Here is a 26,050-nt window from a genome sequence, read left to right as displayed (position 1 = left end):
CACTGGTCCTCCCTTCACCCACCTTGTTGTGTTGTCTCAGGCCCTCCTCCAGTCCTCCCTCCGCCCACCCTGCTTGGTGGGGTGGGGTGGGGGGGCACCTGGGAAGTTGGCCTAGGGTGGAGGGTACTGTCATAGTCTGGGTTTTTGTGCCATGTTTCCTGTTTTATTTTGAAGTTATTTCCATTTTTCTCTTAGTCATTTGATATCCTGCTTTACGTTCGTAGTCACGTGTTCCATCAGCTGTTTCCTATCATTAGCCTTGTATTTAAGCACTAGCACTTGCCTTTGTTCTCTGCCAGATCATTGATTTTGATTTTGAGTTTAATCAGTTTTGATACCTGATTACCTGTTGCTACGCTGTTTGGTCTCACGACCCGTCTTTGGATTCTCCTTGTTGGTAATGTAGCCTGTTTAATCCGTCATGTATGATGACTAAAACCACCATTAAAGCCCTTTCCTGCTACCTCGAGTCTCCGGAGTCGTGCATTTTGGACCAACGCCTCCGCTCAGCCCTTGTTTGTGACACCACCCAGGATTGGATCAGTAGTCATTCCAAAAGAGCCTATATAACACAGTTAACTACAGCGTTTTAGGAGCAGAAGTGGGCACAGTGTTGCAGTGGGTAGCACTGTTGCCTCACAGCGAGAACGGCCTGGGTTCGGTGCCTTTGGCTACTGGCAGGGGCAAGTCAGGAATAAATAATCTGAGGCATAAGGGGACACGAGATGGAGGAAAACCAGGAAGTGGGAGTGGCCTGGTGAGTGGGTTGTGGTCGAATAAGGGCTGTGGCCAGACAGAGAGAGGCTGGACTTTCCCTACCCAGACTGGGAATCCTAACAGCACCACAGAGTCAGAATGTGTAGTATGTGGATTAAGCAACCTTTAAAAAACAAAGGCCTGGATGTTACATACAGTATGAGGAGCCCAGAACTGAAGCAAGAAAGAGTAGCAGCGTGTGGTTATATTTTCAAGCCGAAAATGAAACAACGGCAACCTGTACAATCTGCAAAAGAGCTATTAAATACAGTGGCAACACCACCAATTTATATTATATATTCATATTTACTGTTGAACTTTATCTAGGCTTTATTAAATGAATACAAAAACAAAACACCTGGAAGTCATTAAAATATATAAATATTTGATAATGCATTAATTGTCAAAAAGTATCGGTATCGATATCGGCGATACTGATACAGTATTAACTTGGTATCGGATCGACTCCAAAGTTTGCAGTATCGCCCACCCCTAGCGTACACTGGAGTCTGGCAGAGCTAGGGAGGTCTGCTTCAGGGGTGACAAGATAATAAGTGAGCTTGAAAGAGAATCAGCAGCACCAAATCTGAGACCATATAGGGTACAAGCGTCTAAATTGAGCTTTTTCCACAGAATGAAAGGGTGCACTCAGAGATGAGGGTGAGGCTCAGGAGGAGTTCAGAGAACACAGCAGAAAGAGGCCCAGGTCAACCAGGAGAACACCTTGGTTCCCCCCAGAAGGGTGAAGGAAGTGTCCTGTAGCCTGTACTCAGTCTTGGTTCCCACTGCCTGGGGATGAGGAGCACCTTTACCCCTCTGAACCTGTTTGTTGTGGTTCAAGCTGCATCACGTGGCCACAGCAGGGTGCTGCTACAAACACAAAATGCTAGCAGCAAAACTACATTTGTTCTGTTATGTTTACTGGTGTGAAAACATTTTTAATTAAAAACAATAAAACAATGTTAATGGTTTTAGTCATCAATTCCATTGTATTATCACTTGCTGGGGCAGGACTGAGTACAGGGGAGGGGATTGAAGAACAGTCTATCTAGCCTGTTATTGGTTGACTCATTAAAACAGGAGATGTGATACAACAGTGTCTCTTTAATCAAATACACAGAATAACAACAGAATATTTTACAGGGTGCGGTTTGTATTTCCATCACTGCACAAACAGCTGGACTCACAGGATGAAGCCACAAGGACAGTAAAGCTCATGTCAGGGACGTTGGCGGCTTAAGGTCCTTCAGGCATTTTATAAATATAGTTCAGGTAATCCCAAGACATTCCTTCCTTCTAACATCCTTCTGATGTTTCCCACCAAGCTGATGTTCTGTAGGAGAATACTGGACATTCCGCTTCATGCCATACAGTGGAGCCACTGGCTTTCTGGGCCTCCAGGGACCTCACGTACATATACTTGCGTAGATTTCTTACTAAACCTGGCGTGAGTTCAAATGCAGAAAACTGCTTAAGTACAGATTTATCAATTGCTACTAAGTACGAATCTATGCATGTTTCCTTCGTACTTGCCAATTAATATAGAATTTTTAAGAAGAAGTGGGCTTCCATTTTTCTAATTGATATCTTTTATACTTTTTGAAATCTGTGTGTCACAGCTAGAGTGCGTGGGCCTGTTTTTTTAAGTGAGAGATTCTGTCTTTAACTCCTCATGACAGCTGTAATGCTGTAAAGCTTTAGTACAGTTATGAGCTGCTGCTTGAGTTTTGGACTGTCAGGAGTAGTGCTGGCTTACGTTGCTAACGCTAGCCTATGCGTTAGCCTGGCTGGCAGCATCTCTAATACTAATACTAAATACAATTCATCCTTTTGTAGGCAATATCGCCCAGTCGCTTATCATCAGAGAGTCTCTTGGAAGGGACAACCGTCTTGTTTTTCCAGCCACTAACAGCAGATAAAGAAAATAAGAGGGGTTTGGCTAAATGAAGAATCTGTGGCTTTCTAAAAACTCTAAATATTTATGACTTAAAAACAATGTCTTGATTCAAACACACAATCATCTAGAAAAAGTAATTTCTCGAGAAATTACGTGGGAGAGCTGTACTGTTGCTGGAAAGATGCCAAAGGCTGATTAAGACTGCTGAAAAAGTTTTAAATTAGATTAAATTAAATTAAATTAAATTAAATTAAATTAAATTAAATTAAATTAAATTAAATTAAATTAAATTAAATTAAATTAAATTAAATTAAATTAGATTAAAATGATGACATTTATTAAAAAGATGGCAATTAAAAACATGGCTATTGAAAAGATGATAATTAAAAAGATGACCAAGGTCAAAAGTTGACAAAGGTAAAAAGATGTCAAAGATTAAAAAGTTGACTAAGGTGCATTGCTGACAATCATGAAAAAACTGAATAGCTTTTTAATTTGAAGTATTTCTTATTAAATGCTTAACTGTGTAATAGTTTAATAACTAATAATTAACTGTTACAAACACCCCCAAGACCAGACAGGACGGAACCCACAAGCAGTCACAGGCGAGGATGGCAGATACAAAATTATATTTATTATAGCTATACTGAACAGAGGGTCACTACAGAGTAGGGAAAAGGTTCACTAACTAAAACTGAGGTGCACTGCAAAGCAGAACCAAATAAACTAAACAGAGAAATAACGCTCAACAGAAGTAACTACAAAACCAAAATCAGGACACAATAGGTCACTGCACTGCGCAAGTAAAATATAACCGAGATTTACAAGACTACATACACTACAGAGTCAGGTTCAACACTTTTCTACAAACGTGGTCAAATTAGAAGTAGTGGGGCTGTACACAATCCAAATCAGACAAAACCAACCGTCGTACAAAAAGTCGGAGCCTGGAGACAGACAGATGCAAACAGAGAGTCCACCATGACACACTGACAACTGGAGTAGTCTTCATCCTTCACTTAAATAGTCCCCCAGTTACTGATGTTCCCGGAAGGAAACAGCTCCTCAGTGCCGCCCTCTAAGGTTGGGAGGAGACTCACAACGGAGCCCCTCCCCCAACGGTCATCCCCCGGCGACCTGAGAGGGTTCCGCAGGATGGTTCCGGTGAAAGACCCTGATGAGACTCTTGTCCAAAATGAGCCTTGGCGCCACCCTCTGCCGGTTTTCGGGCCATAGCCCTCCCACTCCACCAGGTACTGGAGTCCCCTGCCCCGCCGTCTGGAGCGCAGCAACTCCCGCACCGTATAAGCCATACCTCCATCGATCACCCGGGCGGGCGGAGGGCGGTCGGAGGTGGGCGCCAGATCACAGTCCACCACCGGCTTCAAACAAGACACGTGAAAGACAGGATGAATCCGAAGGCAGGGAGGGAGGGCCAATCTCATCGCCGCAGGGTTGACCACCCTGGTCACCTCAAACGGTCCAATGAACCTGGGTGCCAATTTCCACTTGGCACCCTTCAGCTGCAGGTTCGAGGTGGAAAGCCAGACCTTGTCCCCGACTCGATACTCCGGAGCTTGAGACCGACGGTGGTTAGCCCATATGGCCTCTCCCGCGGAGAAGGAAGTGGCGGGTCCTCGACCAAACCGCCTTGCACCTCTGGATGAAGGCTCCCACCGACCCGTCCATCCCCTGGACCTGAGAGGGTAACAACGGGGGCTGATAGCCATAGCCAGCCTCAAAAGGGGTACATCCCAGCACCTGTGAAGGAAAAGTATTGTGAGCGTATTCGATCCAAGGAAGCTGCTGAACTTAACTGCCAGCAGCTCCCGGTTGCCCACATCATACTTCCTCTTTGCACAGTTCAGTTTGTGGGAAAAGAACGCACACGGATGCACCTTACAGTCTTGTTCGCTGCATTGTGACAGAACTGCCCCCACTCCGGTGCTGGAAGCATCCGTCTCCACTATGAACTGCCTCTAAGGATCAGGGAGACAGAGGATGGGCGCGGACGTAAACCGAGACTTCAGCAGCGCAAAAGCTCCCTTCCCAGTCGCCGACCAAACGAACAGAGCCTTAGAGGAGGTGAGGGCATGAAGAGGAGCCGCCACCTTGCTGCAGTTTTTTTATAAAACCCCTGTAAAAATTGGCAAACCCCAGAAACAGTTGCAGCTGCTTACGATCTCTCGGCTCCGGCCAATCTGTCACTTTGCCCGGATCCATCGCCAGCTTTCCTGGTTCCAAACAAAAGTCTAAGAACGAAGTCTTAGCCGTGAGAAATTCACATTTCTCAGCCTTAACGAATAGTTGGTTCTCCAAGAGCCTCATCAGAACCGCCCTCACGTGCACCTCATGTTGTCGCGGGTCTTTAGAAAAAATGAGAATGTCATCTAAATATACGAAGACAAACCTGTTGACCATGTTCGCAGGAAATCATTTACTAGAGCTTGGAACACTGCAGGTGCGTTTGTCAAGCCAAAGGGCATGACCAAATACTCGTAATGCCCCGTGGGGGTATTGAATGCAGTCTTCCACTCATCTCCCTCTCTTATGCGGACAAGATGATAGGCATTACGTAATTCCAACTTAGTAAAAATAGTAGCACCCTCTAAAAGCTCAAAAGCGGACGCAATGAGGGGAAGTGGGTAGCGGTTACATACAGTAATCTTGTTAAGGCCCCGATAGTCAATGCAGGGACAGAGACCGCTGTCCTTCTTCCCTAACAAAAAGAACCTCGCTCCAGCGGGTGATGACGACGGACGGATGAGCGCCTCCGCTATTTAGTGGTCCATAGCATCCCGCTCCGGTTTCGTCAATGAGAAGATCCGTCCCCTCGGCAGTGTGGAACCCGGCAGGAGGTCGATTGCACAGTCATACGGTCGATGAGGCGGAAGCGAAGTAGCGCGGGCCTTATCAAAGACGGCCTCCACATTATGGTAACACACGGGAACCCGGGTCAAGTCGATCTCCGCATTAGTTTCAGCCCCAGGCTCCTTAACGATCCGCCCCGCCGCCCGTAAACAATTTGCCAAACAGAACGAACTCCAACCCACGATTCTCCCTGCCGCCCAGTCGATGTGTGGGTTGTGTGTCCGCAACCACGGCATGCCCAGCAGCACCGGCACCTCCTTACAAGCATAAACATGAAGAGAAAGTTCCTCCTTGTGATTTCCCGAAACAGTCAAACTCACCGGTGCCGTGCGATGGGTGATGCGGTGAATGACTTGTTTATCCAGCGCTCGGACCACCATGGGGTCTGGTACAGGAATCAGCCTGAGCCCCAGCTCTTGAGCAAGTTGTCTGTCTTTGAAGCTTCCCTCAGCTCCGGAATCTACAAACACGGGAAGCTCTCGCGCCGACATGGGTACTGACAGAGTGGCTGGAAACAATGGTTTGGAGAGGGAGATTAAGTTCACGGTGAAGCTTGTCAGCACGTCTCCACCGGCTGAAGAGCGTTGCCGTTTAACGCGCACTGGTTGTTGCGATGACCCGAACCCCCACAGTACAAACAAAGTCCGGAGTTGAAACGACGCTGTCTCTCCTCTATCATTAGGTGACCTCTTCCGATCTCCATTGGCTCTTCCCTTTCTGTCATGAGAGCGCCCTGGGGGAAAACCCCTGGCAGCTGGCGGGTGGGCGGAGACGGATGACGTGGACGTGAACGACTGAAACTGCCTGTGTCCGCTGCGGTGTGAAATCCCTGCTGCCGATGGAGGTCGGCTGATATTGCGACGCAGCGCTCCCCGCTCCGCCTCGCGTTGCGTGAAACGCTGGCCGATGTTCACCGCCAGTGCCACAAGATCGTACTTCTATCCGGAAGTACGCACCCTGCCAGCTCGTTTTTGATCTCCTCCGCGAGACCGTCATAAAAACGATCACACAAAGTCTCTTGTCTCCAATCCAACTCGGCCGCCAGCGTGCGGAACTGTACCACATAATCCATCAATCAGGAATGTCCCTGAAACAGGTGGAACAGTTTGGCTGCTGCCACTCTGCGATGCACGACGGGGTTAAACAGTGAAGTGAGTTCCTCTGCGAATTCCTCGAAAATGGCGACGCAGGCTGCGTTGTTCTCGGATTCTGCTGCACCCCACTCTAGCGCTTTGCCTCCCAGCAGAGAGATGCAGTATGCCACCTTCTCCCCTTCAGATCGAAACAGCCCCGCTTCCACTCTGAACTTTAGCCTTAACGCGGTCAGAAAACAACGGGAGGCATCCCCGTAAAACTCGTCGGGAGGGGCTAGTCTAACCTGGGAAGGCGGGATCGAATCTAAAAATGCTGATTCACTGCCGATCTCCCGCAGAGTATGTAAGGCCTCAGCACGGGCTGTAGTGCGTGGGCTGTCGAGTAACGAACAAGCACTGCAAAGGCTCGGAGCCTGCCAGGCCTCCTCTCCTGCTGCTGGGTCCATGTTTGGTCAGTGTGTACTGTTACAAACACCCCCAAGACCAGACAGGACAGAGCCCACAAGCAGTCACAGGCAAGGATGGCAGATACAAAATGATATTTATTATAACTATACTGAACAGAGGGTCACTACAGAGTAGGGAAAAGGTTCACTAACTAAAACTGAGGAGCACTGCAAAGCAGGACCAAACAAACTAAACAGAGAAATAACGCTCAACAGAAGTAACCACAGAACCAAAATCAGGACAGAATAGGTCACTGCACTGCGCAAGTAAAATTAAAATTTACAAGACTACATACACTACAGAGTCAGTATCAACACTTTTCTACAAACGTGGTCAAATTAGAAGTAGCGGGGCTGTACACAATCCAAATCAAACAAAACCAACCGTCATACAAGAAGTCGGACACCGGAGCCAGACATCTGCAAACAGAGAGTCCACCATGACACACTGACAACTGGAGGAGTCTCCATCCTCCACTTAAATAGTCCCCCAGTTAATGATGTTCCTGGAAGGAAACAGCTCCTCAGTGAACGAACAAGCACTGCAAAGGCTCGGAGCCTGCTGAGCCTTTGCTCGGCCTCTAAGGTTGGGAGGAGACTCACAACGTTAACCAGTCAGAACCAAAACTCATTCAAGGTAATAAATTATATTGTTTCTTTTATTCTGAAATGATTGAGAGGTTGTGTGTGAGTGATTGCAAAACTATGAAATAGTCATTAAATAGTCATAATTTATCATTCAAAAGCAAAAATAGCTTTATCAAAGCAAGAGATTTAGATTAAGCCTATTCAGAATAAAAGCACCATAATAATTGTGTGTGAGGTTATTTACTGAACTGTAAAATAGTCTCATTAACGATTAGTAATAATTCAGTCAGAACCAGAAATTTTCCCAAAATGTTGCCATTTAAGATAAAGAATTGAATTGGTGCTTTTATTTTGAAGGATTTAGAGGAAATGTGTGGGGGTAACTACATAACTGTCAATTAGTCTTTATATAGTCATAATTAACCATTCAAAGGCAAAAGCGGTGCAGTAAAAGCTAATAAATTGCATTGTAGCTTTTATTTTGAAAGGACTTAGGGAAAGCATGTGTGGGTAATTACCAAACTGTTTATCAGTCTTTAAATAGTCATAATTAGCTGTTGCCAGCTCTCCCACAATAATAAAGAGTGAATATATTGATAGTGTGACAGCTGTTGCCAGCTCTTCCACTAAATATAACCTTTTGTTAAAAATGTAAAGCAATGCCTGAAGCTCTCTGTTAGATTCAGTTGTGCTTCTTTCAGCGCAGGGACATGATGCACCTGGCTTTCAGCTGTCTGTTGCAGGGCCGCCCCGTCCCCCTAAACGGAGTAACTCGTCAACGCTGTACTCTGGGTCATACAACTAACCACGATATCTCATTTTACTGTAGAACTCGTTGTCTTCTAAATGATCTACAGTGTGACCTTCGGCCACTGACTATTAGTGCTGTACAAGTATGTATGCGAGGAAAACAATGGCGGACCAAACAGTTGCGCTCCAGCAGGCTGGCTCCGCCCCCTCTCAGCCTCACCATTGCTTGGGCAGGTAAAGAGATAACTAGGTGTAGTCTGGGAGCCTGAAGCAAAAAAAAAGTCTTCCGAGAGGTGTCAGAAGACTTTTGCAGAGGAATGAATAATATAATATTCTGCATATAAGGAGAGAGAAATCTCAGTGTCCCTGAGTGATTTTCTTACATACTTTCTTATCATTCCAACGTCGTTTTGGTAAGGCCCCATTGAAAATCAGTGACATTTTCCTTTAATGCTGTCAACAGCATTCAATGTATTGAGACTGTAACCTTTATTATCACAGTGAATTCTGGGAGTATGTGTCCTCTGAATCCTTCTAAAATAAAAGCACCAATCAAAATTTTCAGCTTTTAATACCATTGTTGCTTTTGAATGGGTAATTGTGACTAGATAATAAAACTATTTTCAGTTTAGCTATTAAGCACACACAGCTCCTCAGGTCCTTTCAAAACAAAAGCCCCAATCCAGATATTTAGCTAAAAATAGTTATATTTTTGCACAGGCTTCCACCATATCCTTTCAAAATAAAAGCGCTAATCTAGATCTTTAGCTAAAAATGTCTGCTTTCAACTGCTTAATGAGTACTTAATAAGACTATTTTAAAATTTAGAAAGTACGTACACACGCTTTTTTCATATCCTCTTAAAATAAAAGCACCAATTCAATTTATTAGCTTAGTCACTTTTAGGCCTCTGAATGGGTAATTATTAAGAATGCTTTACAGTCTACCAATTGCTCACACCTTATCCAAATCCTTTTAAAATAAAAGCAGCAATGTAAAACTTTAACTTTAAGATTTCTGGCTTTGACTGAATAAATATCACTACTTAATGAGATTATTTTATAGTTTAGTAATTATCCCCCCACACTTCTTCCAAATCCTTTCAAAATAAAAGAAATGACAGAACAATGTGAAATACTGAAAAGCCTATAAATGTAGAACTGATTATGAATGGGGACAATTTGCAAATCAGACAATAAATAGAGAAATAAAGCACAAACACACACACACACACACACAGTAAATTTAAGACTGTAATAAGTTAAACGGACCTAAAACATAAAAGTGCTGCTGTGCTTCTAGACGTTCCTGTACCGGAAGCTCCATGTCATCCTGATTCACCGGCTTCTATCGCTATAAGGTGAACGAATATAAAATGTAATAGTCTTGCTTTGAAACGTGAAAAACCTGGAAAACTGGAAACAGAGGAAAGCCTAAATACTCACTGTACAAACAAATTCATCCAAGCATCATCTGAACCAATTACCCATGAAAGCTGAGACGCTGAACAGATGAACACTGAACTAACTCTCACAGCATCAACCACTGATCCTGCTACACCAAATCAAACTGTGCAGCAGCTTAATACACTTCATATTTATACTCGGGACTACAGTGGGAGGAGCCTCTGGGCATAGCACATTTACTTTGAATCACCGGATGTAGATGTGGCTACAATAAATCGACTTTGTTTCCTGGTACCTACTACAGCTACATATAGAACAGTAAATGATGCAGTAAATAATTATGTTTAAAGATTTGAACATCATATTTCAGCAGGAACAGCTGCATATCTCTCTGAATCGTGGAAGCGAGCAGTAGCAACAGTAACTATGGAGGCGGAGACGACCAACCCTGTCACTGCAAACAAGCATGAATGAAGCACGCAGCTCCACCTTCACTGAGGCTACAGCTCTTCAGGAATTAGGCTTTTACACTTGCATCCTACTAGTCCCTCTGTGACTCCACTGTGTTCAGTTCATGCCCTCCACTTCTGGAGGCTCATATCATCCCAGATTAAGTAACGCCATGGCTTATTGTCCAACAGAAACATCCTAAAAAGCTGCCACTTACACTCATATCCAATATGGGTTGAGTCTCTTCATGATGATTCATCCATGACCTTTAAATAAGTTGTCCAAGCGTGCTGATGCTGTCCAGCTTTCAATGATCTGCACAGTCTGACATTCTCACCTTAATAATCTTAAAGACTCTTGAACATGCTTGGTGAGTGAACGATTGCACGGTTTGTCCTTTAGCTAACTCAGAAACAAAGAAGCAACAAGCTTTGGAGAGGACGGCTTTAAAGCTGTGATAAGGAATGTAAGATCAAAGCAGTTCTGATGGACACTGAGCAATTAGAGGTACACTGGGTCCACACACTACTAAGTGGAGGACATCTGATGTGCCGCCACCATGGCATCATGCAGGACAGCACACCTCTGTAGACCTTCTCCATCCCTGTAGATTCTTTTAGACAATACATCCTTCATTGGGCTGAGTCCTTTGTGTCAAAATTCAGGCGCTGCACCCTGAAGGAAGTTTGTTGTAAACCAGTGTCTTCATTTTTGAAGATGGGTCCTATTTAGCAGTGGATCTCATAGGCAATCTGAGAGTCAATGAACAGGCCTGTGTGATTCAGCAACATCCCCTCGGCCTCTGATGTAATCACAGGTTCAGCCTCCCCTCCCTCCCCTGCCATCCGCCTCATGGTTCGTACATCCTCCTGCTGCTGCTGCTGCTGTTTTTTGGGGGTTAATGTGGGACTTATGATCTGACCAGGCCCCGAGGACAGAGTGTGGCTGGAGACATCGGGCGGGGTGGGGCCCAGGTTGGAAGTGAACATGGCCGGAGTCAGGACAGGTTTAGCCCTGTTGAGGACGAACATCTCGTGGCCACGCTCATCCCGGTACTCTTCCAACTGAGCAAAGGTGGTGGGCCCATCAGAGTAGTCATTAACATATAAGATGCTCTCCTCCTGCAGGCATCGACAGCAACACGAATAGAAATGTCACTGCTGCACATCACGTAAAACCCAAAGACACCAGCGTTACTCAAACACAGTGTTATATACCTACATATTCTGTGTGGTCCAGGGTTCTGTCAGTCTGATGTGCAAATGCTAAATCTACCCATTTTGGGAAAATTAGCAAGTCCTAAAGACCTCAGGTACATACAAAACAGACTCTGCATTTTTGCATTATATTAACCAAACCATCCTGTTTGTCTAAATTCAATTGATGCGCTTGTTTAGTATGTTGGGTACTTCAGATGTTCGGGTCTACATGCTGTTTTTTCTAGAAATACACACCTTCTCAGCCGGGTCAGTCTCCTTGTCTTGTTGGTGGTGTCGGCTGTAGATCATGGCAACTAACAGCAGGGCCGTCAGAGCCAGCAGGGAAATGCCTACAGCGATGGCAGTTTGAGTGGCAGCTCCCAGAGCACTAAAGGCCATGCTGCCCAGTGCATACAGGGGCTCACGGCTCACGTCTGAGCCCTGAGCCGGGCCGTAGCTCCTCAGACGGGGCCACGTGGGGGAGAACGGCACAGAGACCTGGGACCATGAGGCCCAAATGGAGGAGGATGTGGACGAGTTAATGGCGAGCTGGAAGGTCACCCTGGCCACGCCCCCTGCATTCCAAGCCTCACATTCATAGAAGCCAGCATGAGCCACAGTCACGTTGCTGAGGAACAGCATGCCACTGCCGGTGTCTGGGTCGAAGCGCTCGCCGTCATTGACTCTGCCCTCGGACGGCTCCTCTGCCCCCTCCACACCACCTCCTGCAGCACCCAGCTCCTGAACCAGGCCTCTGGGAGACAGCATGACTTTACCTGGGGAGGCCTTCCTCCATGTCACCTGGACATTACAGAGGTTCGTAATAACATAGTCACAGATTCCATATTTGGGTAAATGTAGATGTTTTATGATGATGGTTCATATCAGACTTGAATTCTGACATTACCTGAGGCCGAGGGTAACCTGAAGCGTGGCAGGACACCCTGAGGCTTTCACCCAGGTGCACGGCCAACCTCTTGGGCTCCAGTTGCACCAGAGGAGGGATGCACACCAGGCTATTGAGTGGAACCTCTACCAGGCTGAGGTGGGAGAGCCGTGGAGGCTCGGTACACACCAGGCGACGTTCTGCAGAGCTGAGCAGCCGTTGGCCTGCCTCATCAATCCAGCTCCTCAGCCAGTGCAGAGCACAGTCACAGCGCCACGGATTATCTACAGCAGGGAGAAGTCAGGGGTATAGGAGTTATAGTTATAGGTGTCAAGTTTATGAGTCAGGCTTATAGAAATTAGGGTTATAGGAGTCAAAGTTCTAGGAGTGATGTTTATAGAATTCAGAGTTATAGGAGTCGGGGTTATAGGAGTCAGGGTTATAGGAATTGTAGTTATAGGAGTTAAGAGTTATAGGAGTCAAAATTATAGAAGTCAGAGTTATAGGAGTCGGAGTTATGGGAGTCAGCATTATAGTAGTCAGCATTGTAGGAGTCCAGCTTATAGAAGTCAGGGTCATAGGAATTCGGGTTATTGGAGTCAAAGGTATAAGAGTCAGGGTAATAGGAGTCAGAGTTATAGGTGTCAGGGTTATAGGAGTCAGCGTTATACTGTAGGTGTCGAGCTTATAGAAGTCGACTTTATTGAAGTCTGGGTTATAGGAATTCGGGTTATTGGACTCAAAGTTATGGGAGTCAGGGTTATAGGAGTCATGGTAATAGGAGTCAGAGTTATAGGCGTCTGGGTTTTAGGAGTCAGTGTTATAGAAGTCGAGTTTACAGAAGTCAGGGTAATAGGAGTCAGAGTTATAGGAGTTGGGGTTATAGGAGTCAGGCTTATAGGAATTATACTTATAGGAGTCAGAGTAATAAGAGTCAGGGTTATAGGAGTCGGGGTTATAGGAGTCAGAGTTATAGGAGTCACAGTTATCGAAGTCAGAGTTATAGGAGTCGGGGTTATAGGAGTCAGCGTTGTAGGAGTCGAGCTTATAGAAATCAGGGTTATAGGAATTTGGGTTATTAGAGTCATAGTTATAGGAGTCTGAGTTATAGGAGTCAGGGTGTCACATGTTCACACTGCTCATCATCATATATATATTACAGACCAATGAACAGCATCAGACACAGAGGAAGCGAACATCAAGAACTCTAAGATAAACATGACATCACCAGACCTTTCTAATACCTAAATCAATCAAAGAGCTGCCGGATGACCTACGCAGAGCCTGGCACAGTAGAGTCTGACTGAACTGAGACAGGTTCAAACAGATCAACCAGCAATAGACTAAGGCTTTAACAGATGTTCAGTGTGTTTAGTCACAATAGATCAATAAGAAAAAACCTTTGTGCTGGCATCTAAACCAGTAGTCCAGAGGGGTAAGTCAGCATTTCTGTGTTTTCTGCGTGTTTTAGCTGTTCTCTATGTTCTCCAGTCTCACCTGTGATTCGCAGCACCTGCAGGCTGACCAGAGGCCGGAGGGATGCAGGGCCCATGCTGTGAAGGTTATTCCTGCTCAGGTCCAGCAAAGCCAGAGAAGACAAGCCTGACAGAGCCTGGTCTGCTAACACTTCTATACTGTTGTGCTGTAAATGGAGCTCTTGCAGACGCTGCAACGTGAAGAAGACTTATGTACAACAGAACAATGTTAGACTAAACAACCTTCACACACTTTATCAACCCTCACCTGAAGACCGCGAAAGGTGTAGTCCAGCAGACGAGTAATGTCATTTCTAGACAGGTAAAGAATACGGAGATGTTCAAGTCCCTGAAACATGTCAGGCGTTACCAGATGAATCTGGTTCCCATTCAGGGCCAGCTCCAGCAACTGCCCCTGGTTCTGAAAAGATCTGGGCTCTACTGCTGAGATGGTGTTGTTCTAAAGGAGGAAGAGAGCATCCTATATGTTAACAACTCATGTTTAGGGAGTAAAGAATCAAGGTCCCACGGAGACAAATAATGAATCCTTTCCACACCAGAAGTGACTATTTACCACAGATTCAAAGCCCAGAGGGGCCATAAGAAAAGAGGCGAAACTTTGACAATGCAACCATTTCCCCTATTAACATTCCAATAGATGCTTTTTAAAGATGACATTAAAGTTCATAGTGCAGACAATAAGCCAAAAACAACTCACCAAGGTCATAAACGTGTGTTTGTCTGTTACCTGAAGGTACAAGTAGTGCAGATGCCTCAGCAGAGAGAAGTCCTGTCGACGGATCTGACCAATTAGATTGTCTTGCAGGAAGATGGTCTGGAGGATAAATGAAGAAGGTGAAGGTGTGCAGCCTAAAGAATAAACTCAAAAGGGTGTCAGTGCTGATCTGTAGCGATTTCGGAACCATATACCCACCTGTGTTGATGGGGGGACGTGTTTGGGGACGTCCCTCAGGCTGGTGGAGCCACACTCCACTGTGAGGCTGTAGCAGCGACAACTGACAGGGCAGGAAGGAGACGCGTGACTGGCAGTGTGGATGGAGAGAAGCAGCAAGGAGACAGGCACCAAGAAAACAGCCATCACCTTACAGCAGGCAGCACTGGGATGAGGAGAGGACAGTTAACCAGCGGTGACTTATACATCCTGTTCATGAACGTGTGTCACCAGCAACTACTGCTGAGCAACTGTCAGGTTAATCAAACTTAATGAAATGTTGGCTATCAAGTTGTACGTCCCACATCTGTATGAAGTCTTCATACACCTAAATTATGTAACCACAAATGCAATAAAATCATTGATCTACAATAATGTGCGTGAATGTAGCAATAATCCCACAATCTGAGCTAAAGACCTGCATCAGGAGCTACAGGGCTTTTCCTTGCTGTGAAGCGTACATGTACCACAGCATTATAGAGTGAAGGAACTGCTGAACATCTGTTATACAATTACACCAATATAACATCCACATTATTATTTTACAACAACTGGAGCCAAAGAAAGTTATCAGGACAAACAAATAGCTGAGAACAGAATCACACTACAGTGAACTGGCAGCAGGTAAAAATGCAATTTTTATTTATTGAATTGTGTACTGTGGATTGTGAATTTGTGTATTAATTTCGTTGTTTCAATAAACAAAGAAAACACCAAAAAACAAATAAGAAAAAAAGAAAACACACAAAAAGAAACACCAAAACGAAACATCTGGAAGCACGTGTGGATGATGTAACCAGAACTCCACATTACAAACCTGAAACCTCCAACCCAAAGTGGAATGCAGTGAATGACCTAGTTTATTCATCCACTTTCATTCTACACGTTGACTGCTCAGCTGCCCTGAAATCCACTTTTAACACCGTGTTGGTGTCTCCCCCTGCACAGACGGAACAAGTAACAACCCCACCAGTACCCATGGCAACGAGCTGCACCTTGTGAAGCTACATCCTAGCTGTGTGTCACCAACCTCCCGTAGCAGCCTGAGCTGACAGATCCTACCTGAACGAGGAGACGCACAGACTGGAAGTCTGTCTGGATGCTGCTTATTCCGGTTCACTAACAGGACGCAAACTGTTTCAACGTGCGCTCGGTGAAGATGGAGCCAAGCGGCGAGTGATGGAGATTTCCTCAATGCGGAGAGGGCAACGGGCCCGACGCAAACCTGGAAGCAGCAAGGAGCGTCCAACAGAAGATTGTACGGCTCCGAACGTGAGCTGGCCCGAACCGGGTCAGATATCTGTCAAAACCTTAACGTTCACCGACTCTGCTCCCGCAGCGCAGCCTCGTTTCTTTCAGCCCGATGTGCTTATTTTAGGAGGACACCTGACAAGTTAGCTATTCCTCCAGCAGCACCAAGGTAAATCGGCCAGTTCCGGCCGGAGATCTTCAGAATAAAAGCGAAAATACCGACGTTATTACATATACATAGACAGAAACAATTTTCTCAATCACGTTAACATAATTTCAATTCACACACTAGCATTTATTGACTTCATCTAGCATGTTTAAGTATTACCCAACCACAGGTTCCGTTTTATCTCCTATCCATCAAAATTACCCTGTGGTTTAAGAGATGCAGAAACATGAAGTCAGGAAACACATTAGACCTAATAAAATAGGTGCATTTAGAGAACATACATGTTTATTTATTTGAATATTATCATATATAATCAATAACATCTATGAAAAGGTCCATCCACAGCCCTGTAAACAAAGAGCTATGGGGAAACAGCTGCCTGGCAGCCAGTATCTGCTCACTGATGATCATCTCCTTTGATGGCATTAGTGTCACCAAGACCATCTCAGCAACAGTTGGGTGTGATGATATGCTCCTTAACATTATGGTGCTGTGGAGGCTGAAACACCAGTGAAGGGCGTCACAGTCTTCCACACTGGTAGCATGTTTACAAGTCTAGCTTTTAGGCTGTGCTTGACAGCAGGCTACAGCTGTCTCTTTGGAAACACAAGTGGGTACATTTGGCTGTAGTGATCCACAAAGTGGACCTCCAGGCCGTTGGTGATGTAGTCTGGCAGGTCAGAGAAATCCTTCTTGTTCTCAGCTGGCAGGATGATGCAGGTCACACCAGCACGACGGGCCTGCCAGCAAAAGGACAATGCAGTCACAGTTCAGGATGAAAAACCACAATAGCATTACAATTAGCAACTAAACAACAAATTGACAGGTATTTGCCAACGCACTGCTTGACTGGACATGTACAGTGGAAAATGAGCCAGAACAGCTTCATGAGAATGAGGAGATAACTGCAGTTCAGCAGCTCAAGACTGGCTCAGCATAACTCAAATGTGTAGTAAGACTAGTTGTCATAAAATAAAGACCATTTACTGCTATATGACACAGTTAAAATAAAGTTTACATTTTACTGATTTCTAATTAAGAGTCTGTGATACATTGTCTATACACACAGGACAAAGATTCTTCAGTCCTTCAAAAGAAAACTCTGGTTGTGTGCTGTGGGTGACTGCTCAGCTTTCTGTTTTGATTTCCTCAAATTATCTTTCAAAAATTTCGACATAATCTTTGTTAAGGAGCAATTTAACACCTTGGACCCAAACACAGACCTGCAGAAGTCATGATTCCTGGTCTGGCTTTGATCTAGCTTATACCTCCACAATGAAGATCCAAGTTCAAGCATAATCTTAACATAATGTTTTCCTGAAATGCGTTGGCCTTGATCTTATAAGATGAGCATCCACCATCATCTTTGTGATCCACTGCTTCACGAGGTGGTTCTAACATTTTTGCCCCATGTTTACCAGAACATTGAATGGTAACAGAGCAGTGACACAAGAGATCTGTGTGTGTGTGGGGGGGGGTCTCTCTAGGCCTTACAGCAATGGTTTTCTCCTTGATTCCGCCAACTGGCAGTATTTTGCCAGTCAATGACACCTCGCCAGTCATGGCTACATTCTGACGAACGGGCTGGTTGATTGCCAGGGACAACAGTGCCGTGACAATAGTGCAGCCCGCACTAGGTCCATCCTTAGGAGTGGCCCCCTAGGAAAAAAGACAGAATAGTAAAAATAAGTGTTGCAGAATGGGGAGCATAGAATCAAACTTTTACAAGAGCTTTTCAGATTAAAGTCAGGAAAATCCTACATAACAGCAAATAATCTATTTTTAGCAGAGCATCATCATGGTCACCTCAGGGACATGCAGGTGCAGGTGGGAGTTGACCAAGAAGTTGTTGTCTGGGTCCTTGGTCCTCAGAAAGGATCTCGCAAATGTTGAAGCAATCTTGGCGCTTTCTTTCATAACGTCTCCCAGTTGACCTGTACAGCAACACCAACACAGCCAACATCAGAGTAAGGTGTGACTTGGTTCATTGTCTTCCTTACTGACCTGTGACCTCCAGGGAACCCTCTCCTTTAGGGTCTGCTCCTCCAGAGGGACGCCGCAGTGAAGTTTCAATAAATATTGTTGATCCCCCTGCACACGACAAAACAAGGGAAGACTATCAGGGGTGTAGGTTTCATTTTGGGTGTGTGTGCACACGTGTTTGTTACCCAGAGCAGTCCAAGCCAGCCCCATAACAACACCCGGTGGTGTGACGTCATACATGCGATCCACTGTAAAAAGAGGCTTCCCAACATACTCCTGCAGGTTTTCAGGCGTCACATTCACAGTGGTCTGTCCACCGCTGACAATACAGAATGCCACCTTACGGAAAACCTGACACAGATGATGACAAACCATGAGGAAAGCCGATTTGGTGACGTGACACCTGGAGACGTTGAAGGCAGTGTTTTACCTTTTCGACTTGCTTCTGCAGGTTCCGGACCCCTGACTCTCTGCAGTACTGTCTGATGAGCAGACTCAGAGCATCGGGTGAGATGGAGGCTTTCTCTTCAGTCAGACCACACAGAGCACGGAGCTGAGGGACAAGGTAGCGCTAGGCAGACATAGAATATGAAGTTAACACACAATGTGCTAGCAAGAAATATATAATTTACAAAGACCCGAGGTGGGCAATACCTCAGCAATGGCCAGCTTCTCCTGTGCCACATATCCAGAAACATTGATCATCTCCATCCTGTCTCTGAGAGGCTCTGGGATGGTGTCGACCACATTGGCCGTGCAGATAAACAAAACCTTTATAAAGAAAAAGAATGGGGCTTAGAAAAAGCTGCATTGATACATTTCTTTATTAGCACAGACAGCTCGTCACCTATTTCTCCCAATTAGTCAGTCTTATTTTTATTCTTTTTTTTTGTTTTATTAATCCTTCCTAAATATTTGGGATATCGCAGATTGGTGGACAGGTAGCACGTCACCTTTGATAGATCCACAGGAACATCTAGGTAGTGGTCCAGGAAGTTGGCATTCTGCTCAGGGTCCAGAAGCTCCAGCAGGGCAGAGGAAGGATCGCCCTGGTAACCACGACCCATTTTATCCACCTGCAAAAGATGCATTGCAATTAAAACCCTCAGCATTTACAAATAAGACAAAAACTAATTGACTATAACTCAGGACAGAGTTACATAAATACTGATGCTTCACTTCAGTTGTGTTAGAGCTATGTTTCATCCACTAAGACTGACCTCATCTATCAGTACCAGAGGGTTCTCAGTCTTGGTTTTCTTCAAACACTGGATAACCTTCCCTGGCATTGCTCCAACATATGTCCGCCTGGACACAATTACGACGTGTTAAATATTGGTTTGTCACACTAGTGGGGCAGTAAACATCACAGACAACTCTAATGGCGTGGCCTTCCACACCTGTGTCCTTTAATTTCCGCTACGTCGGTCATGCCTCCCACGCTGAACCTGAAGTACTGCCTGTTGAGGGCTCTGGCTATTGAGCGGGCGATAGAGGTCTTTCCTACACCTGGAGGACCGTAGAAGCACAGGATCTTCCCCTGGGTGGAGCCCCGCAGCTGGCTCACTGCTATGAACTCCTGCACAACAACAGACATTCTGCTCCACTGTATCTGACAGATTGTGTGCACATGTTGCTGCACTATGACTAACCAGTATGCGCTTCTTAACGTCATCCATCCCATAATGGTCTTCTTCTAAAACCTCTTTTGCCCTCTCCAGTGCCAGGTTCTCCTCACTGTTGGTGCCCCATGGCATGCTGGTCAGCCAGTCCAGGTAGTTACGGGTCACGCTGAAACAGAGATGCTCTTAGCAGGCTGTGTGTTACAGTCAACTAAACAGTAATAGTGTAATAGTTTAAGCCAACTCATTTTCACGAGACACACTTGAACTCTGATGAGTGGTTATCAAGCAGTCCCAGCTTGTTGAGTTCCTCATTAATGACATCCATTATGTGCTGCGGGACACTCCTGTCTTTAAGTCGCTCTCTAAACTTCTCTTCTATTGCTTCTTTATCCTCCTTTTCCAGACCCAGCTCCTAAACATGCAAACACACGAATGGAGTTACAATCCTGGGACACTGGACAAGGGGTTGAAATCCCAAGTGACTATGCGGATGCAGTGGTGTGGCACAAGAGGAAAAGGCTAATGCTATGTGTGACTGTGCTGTACCTTCTTGATGATCTTCAGCTGCTCCTGTAGCAGGTACTTCCTGTGGGTCTGTTTAATCTTCTCCTCCACCTGCAGGCAGAGCAGAGAGGCAGGTGACAGGATGAAAGAATGATGAGTGGAGCAGACTCCTCTCACCATGTCTGGTAGTGATCTCTGACCTCTCGGCCCAGTCGCTGTTGCAGTTTACTCAGCTCGTACTCCTTTTTCAGCAGAGACAGAGCTTTGTAGAGACGCTTTGGGATCTGCAAGGTTTCAAAGACACCACAATAAATGTTGTTTCCTTGTTTTTTTTCCCCAGTGAACGTGTAAACAGATGAATGGACACGCTCAGGGGAGCAGCGGGTCCATTTATTACATCTACTCCTACTCAGGCTTTAAAATTAAAAATTCAAAACAAGATTGTCAGATCACTGGATGTGGATTAAGACAAAAAGGCTCCTTTTATCAAGCAAATACTCACTGACTAATATTATTAAAGTAACTAAGTGTTTCAGTAGAAAATACTTTGATTTTAATTAACATTCATTTTTGTTTGACCAGGGTTAAAAGAGAAGCACAGATTAGAAGAAACAGTCTCTAACAGAGTCTACAAATGCATAGAATGCTCACATTGGTCTCCTCCAGGACATCCTGTAGCTCATGTGACTCAGCTCCCGTCAGAGCTGCTCCCATGTCGCTGAGGTAAATAGGATTATCCACCACTCTCTGACCAGCCTGCATCATCTGAAGGACCGACTCTCTGAGAAAGACAGAGACAAAGAGAAAGACAGGGGCAGAGTAACATTTAACAGTACAGTACTTCAGTGTTTGTTTTAGAGTTATCTGTACTTTATGTTTTATATTTCCTTCATCTTTAACTTTGCAACATTTTTAAAACTAGTTCTATACTTTTACTTCAGCACATTTCCTGGTCTCATGCCTGACACAAGCAGGTGCTCCATCATGTAGCAGCCAGCTCTGTTTCTCCATCGCCTCATCTACAATGGGTGACGGATTTTTCATCCCTCATGATTGTGAGCCAAGATAAGATAAAATAAGAAAGGAAACCAAATACTGACATTCACAGACTGGTCAGCTCTGAAGAGACAGTTTGAGTGGGGTCAGGTGAGCTGTCACCATTTAAGTGAGTGAAGTTAGAGTAAAGTATAATGATAATATCAGAGCTACCCCCTTATGGCAACGCAAGTGCTGCATTTAGTGTGTAATAATACAATATTTACTACGTACTTAATAAAATGTCTTTATTCATTTAGTAGAAAACCATTTCTTAGTAGTTTATAAAAGACTCTGTGCTTTCCATGAGCTCTTTTGGACTGTGTTGAAACACAGATGCTAAGACAGTCATCTGCTCATTGTGTAGAGCAGAATTTGAGACTGTACATTTGTTTTTTCACTCGTCAGGACTGACCTGTAGAGAGGGTTGAGTGCAATGATGTCCCTGATGGTCTTCACAATCTCTGCTGTCAGAGCCTGCGGAGCACAGTTGAGCACAGATTTAACGGCATTGGTCTTTAGTGAATTCCAGTCCATGTCCTGACCAAAGTGCATCATATAGCATGTTCACTGTGAATAAACCTGTCCACTATATGCTGCACTGAAAGCTGCATCCGTGGTCTGGCATTAGGTCTTTACCTTGACTTCCTCTGTTACAGTAAACTGTTCATGTTGAACATTGTCCACTTCAACCATTAGAATGTTGGATGAGGGCAGGGGTTGTAGTTCAGGACCCAGGTCTGTTTCTGAAATCTGATCAACAGCAGAGTTATCTTTAACTTCAACAGGAATTATGATGAAGACAGTGATGAAGATAACAGCAAGAGGACGTACGGTGATGCACAGCTTGTGTTCTGACCTAGTACATCAATGAAATGACTACTTTTGTACTTCCGCCTATCGAGGAGTGCAGACGTGTTTTCTCTCTGCTTCCACTCTACTTTTGCTCTACTTTTGCAGTGTCCTTTTCCTGTCTTTTCTGAGCACCCTGATCTGAACATGGAGCCTCTGTCCAAAGATGCAGAGGATCGATTCATATTTTGGACTTTGATAACAGTTGCTCATGATTGGCCTTGGTGGTGCCCTGCTTTATTGGAAGATTGGAAAATCTGCGGCCGGCTCATTGGCGTGTCCACCTGCTGTGGAATTTGGATGCCCGGATTGCAGCTCTCAGCCCGTTTGGAAGAAGACAAGAGACAGACGAATGATATCTGCAGACAGACTGAACACTTGGTTAGTATGGTGACAGCCTTGTCTGACAGACTTGAGGAGATGTCACGGGTGACCACACAGGAGGCGATGAAGCCTCCGACCGATTGAAGTATTGATGTAGACAAATTAGTCGTGGATTGTCAAAATGCACTAGAATTGGCTATGTATTATTCTGTCCCTTCTCCCTCACCCCTCCCTTCCCGGGTCCAATCTAGCTCACCAGCTGTGCCTCTGTCTATTCTCTTTCCCTTGTTGTGGCTTCCTTCAAGGACAACTGTTGGACTAGCATGTAAACATCTTGGTCGGCCTCGGTCATACTTCTATAAACAACACTTCACTACACTGATGCAGATGCACCCCCCCACCACCTTACAGTCTCACTGTCTGCTCTCCGACCTTATCTATCTATCGTGATGTATCCAAGAAAAAATTCCTCCTGAGGCTTGAGCCTGAAACACTATTCGGCTGCATGTACTGGTTGCCAGTGTCTGAGTAACATACAGGAAGTGGAAACGTAGAAGGGGAAGGTTCTTGTGCAGACCTTGTCTTGTAGCGAGTCCATCAAAGATTCCGGCTGGTCCTTGCTGCTTCGTTTACCCTTACGTTTGGGCAGAGGCGTGGACTCAGACTCAGACACAGCGGTCATCATGTCCTCGTCAGGCTCCACCTCCAGCTGTCTGGTGATGTGGATCCTGACAGAGGAGTGCACATGCATATCTAGCCAGGTCTACAGTGAGGCATGTAGAACACAGTGCATATTTGTATTTCAACCAACCAGCAGCAACACAATTTCTAACCTGCGATGGCCCATGACAATCATCCGCAGTTTGTCCCCCAGGTCCTGCATCTCATGGATCTGAACAAAAGTGCCTATTGAGTAGATAGACTCCAGAGATTCCACGACATCGGACTCATTACTGCAAGTACACAAGACATGCACAGAAGGCAGCATCAAGCTCTCGGCACACATTGTCGCTGGTTAGTACAGACACAAGGTTGCATCAGATACAAAACCTCCGAGTGATGAAGCCACACAATGACTTAACTGAGACGATCTGTAATTTAACTGGTTGGAGGGAATGAGGCACACTCACACCTACTTGTCATCTTTCTTCAGGAAAATCCCAGCATATGGTTGCGCCAGACGGACCTTCCTCCTCAGCAGCTCCATCAGCACTTTGTTTTTTACCTGACGGGGACAGGGGACACATCACATACATTTAATCGGGCCAGAACCGAGTAAACACAAGGAGCAGTGTGGCATCGTGTGGTCGCTTGTGTAAGGTTACATCATCCTCACCTCTATGATCTTGATGAAGCGGGGAAACACTGGGTTTCTGCTCACAGCGATCAGCGGTACATTGGGAAACACCTCCGGAACCATCATGGGGGTCAGAGCAGTCATCTGAGGGGCGCCATAGGTCGCGCCCTCGTCTCCCCCTGACTCGTCTCCCCCCGAGCTTGCACTGTCACCGCCGTCCTCCCCAGAGAAGCCCGCACCGCTGGCCCGGTTAGCGAACGCCCTCTCGTAAAGCATGGAGAGTCCTGAGGTCGGTGCCAGCATGCCTGTGTGACTACCGAGAACGGCTCCGGTCCGCAACGCCCGGGCAGATCTGCTGGACACGTGTAGCCCCCTGGCGCAGGTGTACAAGCGCTGGGACTGCAGCCGTAACGGGGCAGACGCGCCGGTCGCGAGCCACCTCCACTTCACCACGACCGGAATTCTCTGCAGCTGTCGGACCGCGCTGAGCATCATCACGCCGGTGGCCATGTTGATCTGGAGCTTTCTCTCCGTTTCACTAGGGTACTTCCGTCAACTGTTTATGACGTAATGTTGCTCGAACACAGGCGAGTGAGGCAGCTGCCGTGCCGCCGAATCTACCAGAGCACGTGGTACATGTTGGAGTCTAGTTATATTTACATTATTTGTGAGGCAGATTTAACCTTGCCATTACCTGTACTTAGTACACAGTGGAATTAATGCTTTTTTTGTATAAACCTGCAAAGACCAGACTATACATGGAATTGTATTGTAATTAATGACAATGAAATAGACATTCAAAATATGGAATAAGTAGTATGCTTTTCATTCACATTGTACTTGGACTTTAATCTAGACCTGTATTAGCTGCTGTATTAGCTGCTCCTTGGTCTTGGCCCGAACCTCTGAAGACAAACCCATAAGAGGATAAACAAGCTGTAGCAGCAATATTCAGTCACCTCATTGTTTTCATAAAATATACACTTACCTGTCTTTGTTCATGTAACTTTACCAAACGATTGAAACTACATTTTCTTATGTAAATACTTAGTATTTTATCCATCCATCCATCCATTATCCTATCCTAACCTATCCCAGCTGGCTATGGGCAAGAGGCAGGGGACACCCTGGACAGGTCGACAGCCCATCGCAGAGCAACACAGAAACAAACAACCAGTCACACATGCACTCACACCTATGGGCAATGGAGAGAGGCCAATCAACCTAATGCATGAGTTTGGACTGTGGGAGGAAGCCAGAGACCCCGGAGAGAACCTACGCGAACACGTTGAGAACATGCAAACTCCACACAGAAAGGCACACGGGGCGGCTCCAGGAATCGAACCCAGGACCGTGCCGCCCAATTAGTATTTTATATTTTGTATAAAAATACTTTTTTTCTATGAACTAATTAAGAACCTAACCAAACTAAAATGATCAACAGTACATTTTTTAATAACACCAGTGACTTATGTGCACTGGCTTTGAACCTCTACAAAAAATCATTGTCAGACTTGTCTTCGTCAAAGATGGTGCGATGTTCCAAGTATTGTGTCCTCAGTGGGTCAAACTCTTTGTTTTTCCAAAGGTACATTCTATTGGACACTAAGTACCCAGATTGTAGTTTGCTTTTGATGTCCTGTAAAGGTAACTGAGTATTACAATTTACCTTTAACTTCATAAGTCAACCTTACTTGCCTGACTTATCAAAGCATTTACCTTATCATCTGATATTTACCTGTATCTCTGCATCTGTAAATATTTTGTCTGCTTTCACCTTTTTTAGGACAAAAATGATAAAACCAATGCATGCCTGTATATCAGACTTCCACTATCCAGACTTGGTAATGATTTTGTGAAAAATGATCTTACATGTCACGAGTCATATTACACCCACAACTGAAGTCCTTGTTTGACCAGTCACCTTTCACTCCAGCACATTCAAAGTGTAGCCAATTTTTGCAATGCAATCTCTGCATTGCAGCCATGTGTACTTCTTTACCAAGCTATGGAAAGCACTAAATAAAAAAGACAAGAGACAGAGATCTAGCAAACTACATTGTTAGGTGTTGTGTTTGTGATCTTCTGAATCTTTTAACATTCACACACGTGCATGTACATATATTTGCCTCTATTTGGTCCTACATACCATCTTGTACCAGTGGCTTGTTAGAATAAGCAACACTTTTTTGACTCTTCATGCTGCAGTCTAGCTTTGTCTGCAGTTTGAGGGATTCTGT

At 45.3% G+C, this 26,050-nt stretch overlaps 2 protein-coding genes across 6 annotated transcripts; both read right to left on the bottom strand.

Moving 5' to 3' along the window:
* Positions 1 to 1,840: 1,840 nt before the first annotated feature.
* LOC114854162 (leucine-rich repeat-containing protein 24-like) lies at positions 1,841 to 16,316 on the bottom strand. Of its 3 annotated transcripts, XR_008694311.1 has the most exons (9): positions 15,833 to 16,316; positions 14,753 to 14,936; positions 14,567 to 14,653; positions 14,087 to 14,278; positions 13,841 to 14,009; positions 12,365 to 12,627; positions 11,713 to 12,258; positions 10,476 to 11,379; positions 4,282 to 4,414 (listed from the first exon to the last, which is right to left on the bottom strand). XR_008694311.1 is itself a non-coding variant. In XM_055507649.1 (8 exons), the coding sequence occupies exons 2-8, from the start codon at positions 14,915 to 14,917 to the stop codon at positions 4,247 to 4,249; spliced, it is 1,590 nt and encodes a 529-aa protein (XP_055363624.1). In that variant the 5' UTR covers positions 14,918 to 14,936; positions 15,833 to 16,316; the 3' UTR covers positions 1,841 to 4,246. The 3 variants fall into 3 exon arrangements, 2 of the variants coding, with proteins under 2 accessions (XP_055363624.1, XP_029004146.1); XM_055507649.1 differs by lacking the exon at positions 10,476 to 11,379 and having other exon boundaries at positions 1,841 to 4,414; XM_029148313.2 differs by lacking the exon at positions 4,282 to 4,414 and having other exon boundaries at positions 7,706 to 11,379.
* Positions 16,317 to 16,453: 137 nt separating this feature from the next.
* On the bottom strand, positions 16,454 to 24,366 carry lonp1 (lon peptidase 1, mitochondrial). 3 transcript variants are annotated; one of them, XM_029148307.3, is made up of 21 exons: positions 23,850 to 24,363; positions 23,650 to 23,738; positions 23,347 to 23,466; positions 23,091 to 23,241; positions 21,977 to 22,090; positions 21,753 to 21,814; positions 20,954 to 21,083; positions 20,503 to 20,586; positions 20,345 to 20,413; positions 20,059 to 20,210; positions 19,826 to 19,964; positions 19,574 to 19,752; positions 19,394 to 19,481; positions 19,127 to 19,249; positions 18,828 to 18,944; positions 18,604 to 18,744; positions 18,359 to 18,524; positions 18,195 to 18,281; positions 17,997 to 18,124; positions 17,685 to 17,849; positions 16,454 to 16,930 (listed from the first exon to the last, which is right to left on the bottom strand). In XM_029148307.3, exons 1-21 carry the CDS (start codon positions 24,318 to 24,320, stop codon positions 16,775 to 16,777), a joined length of 2,931 nt encoding a protein of 976 aa, XP_029004140.1. In that variant the 5' UTR covers positions 24,321 to 24,363; the 3' UTR covers positions 16,454 to 16,774. The 3 variants fall into 3 exon arrangements, 1 of the variants encoding a protein (XP_029004140.1); XR_008694310.1 differs by lacking the exon at positions 16,454 to 16,930 and having other exon boundaries at positions 17,828 to 17,849; positions 17,997 to 18,306; positions 23,850 to 24,366; XR_005897502.1 differs by lacking the exons at positions 16,454 to 16,930; positions 17,685 to 17,849 and having other exon boundaries at positions 18,195 to 18,306; positions 23,850 to 24,366.
* Positions 24,367 to 26,050: the final 1,684 nt, after the last annotated feature.

Source organism: Betta splendens, chromosome 4, assembly GCF_900634795.4.
Source record: "Betta splendens chromosome 4, fBetSpl5.4, whole genome shotgun sequence".
Classification (NCBI taxonomy): Eukaryota; Metazoa; Chordata; class Actinopteri; order Anabantiformes; family Osphronemidae; genus Betta; species Betta splendens.
The sequence above is the reverse complement of the archived record's forward strand: the minus strand, read 5'-3'. Positions and strand labels throughout refer to the sequence as shown.

What these genes read in the sequence shown, in the direction of transcription:
- LOC114854162 (XM_029148313.2), bottom strand. Translation starts at nt 14,917, where the DNA reads ATGGCTGTTTTCTTGGTGCCTGTCTCCTTGCTGCTTCTCTCCATCCAC. An exon ending in TGCACTACTTGTACCTTCAG is followed by an intron (nt 14,279 to 14,566) that starts GTAACAGACAAA and finishes TTCCTCCTTTAG; the next exon opens with AACAACACCATCTCAGCAGT. An exon ending in ACACCTTTCGCGGTCTTCAG is followed by an intron (nt 14,010 to 14,086) that starts GTGAGGGTTGAT and finishes TTCACGTTGCAG; the next exon opens with CGTCTGCAAGAGCTCCATTT.
- lonp1 (XM_029148307.3), bottom strand. Translation starts at nt 24,320, where the DNA reads ATGGCCACCGGCGTGATGATGCTCAGCGCGGTCCGACAGCTGCAGAGA. An exon ending in ATTGTCATGGGCCATCGCAG is followed by an intron (nt 23,242 to 23,346) that starts GTTAGAAATTGT and finishes CTCCTCTGTCAG; the next exon opens with GATCCACATCACCAGACAGC. An exon ending in GGGTTCCCTGGAGGTCACAG is followed by an intron (nt 18,125 to 18,194) that starts GTCAGTAAGGAA and finishes GTTGCTGTACAG; the next exon opens with GTCAACTGGGAGACGTTATG.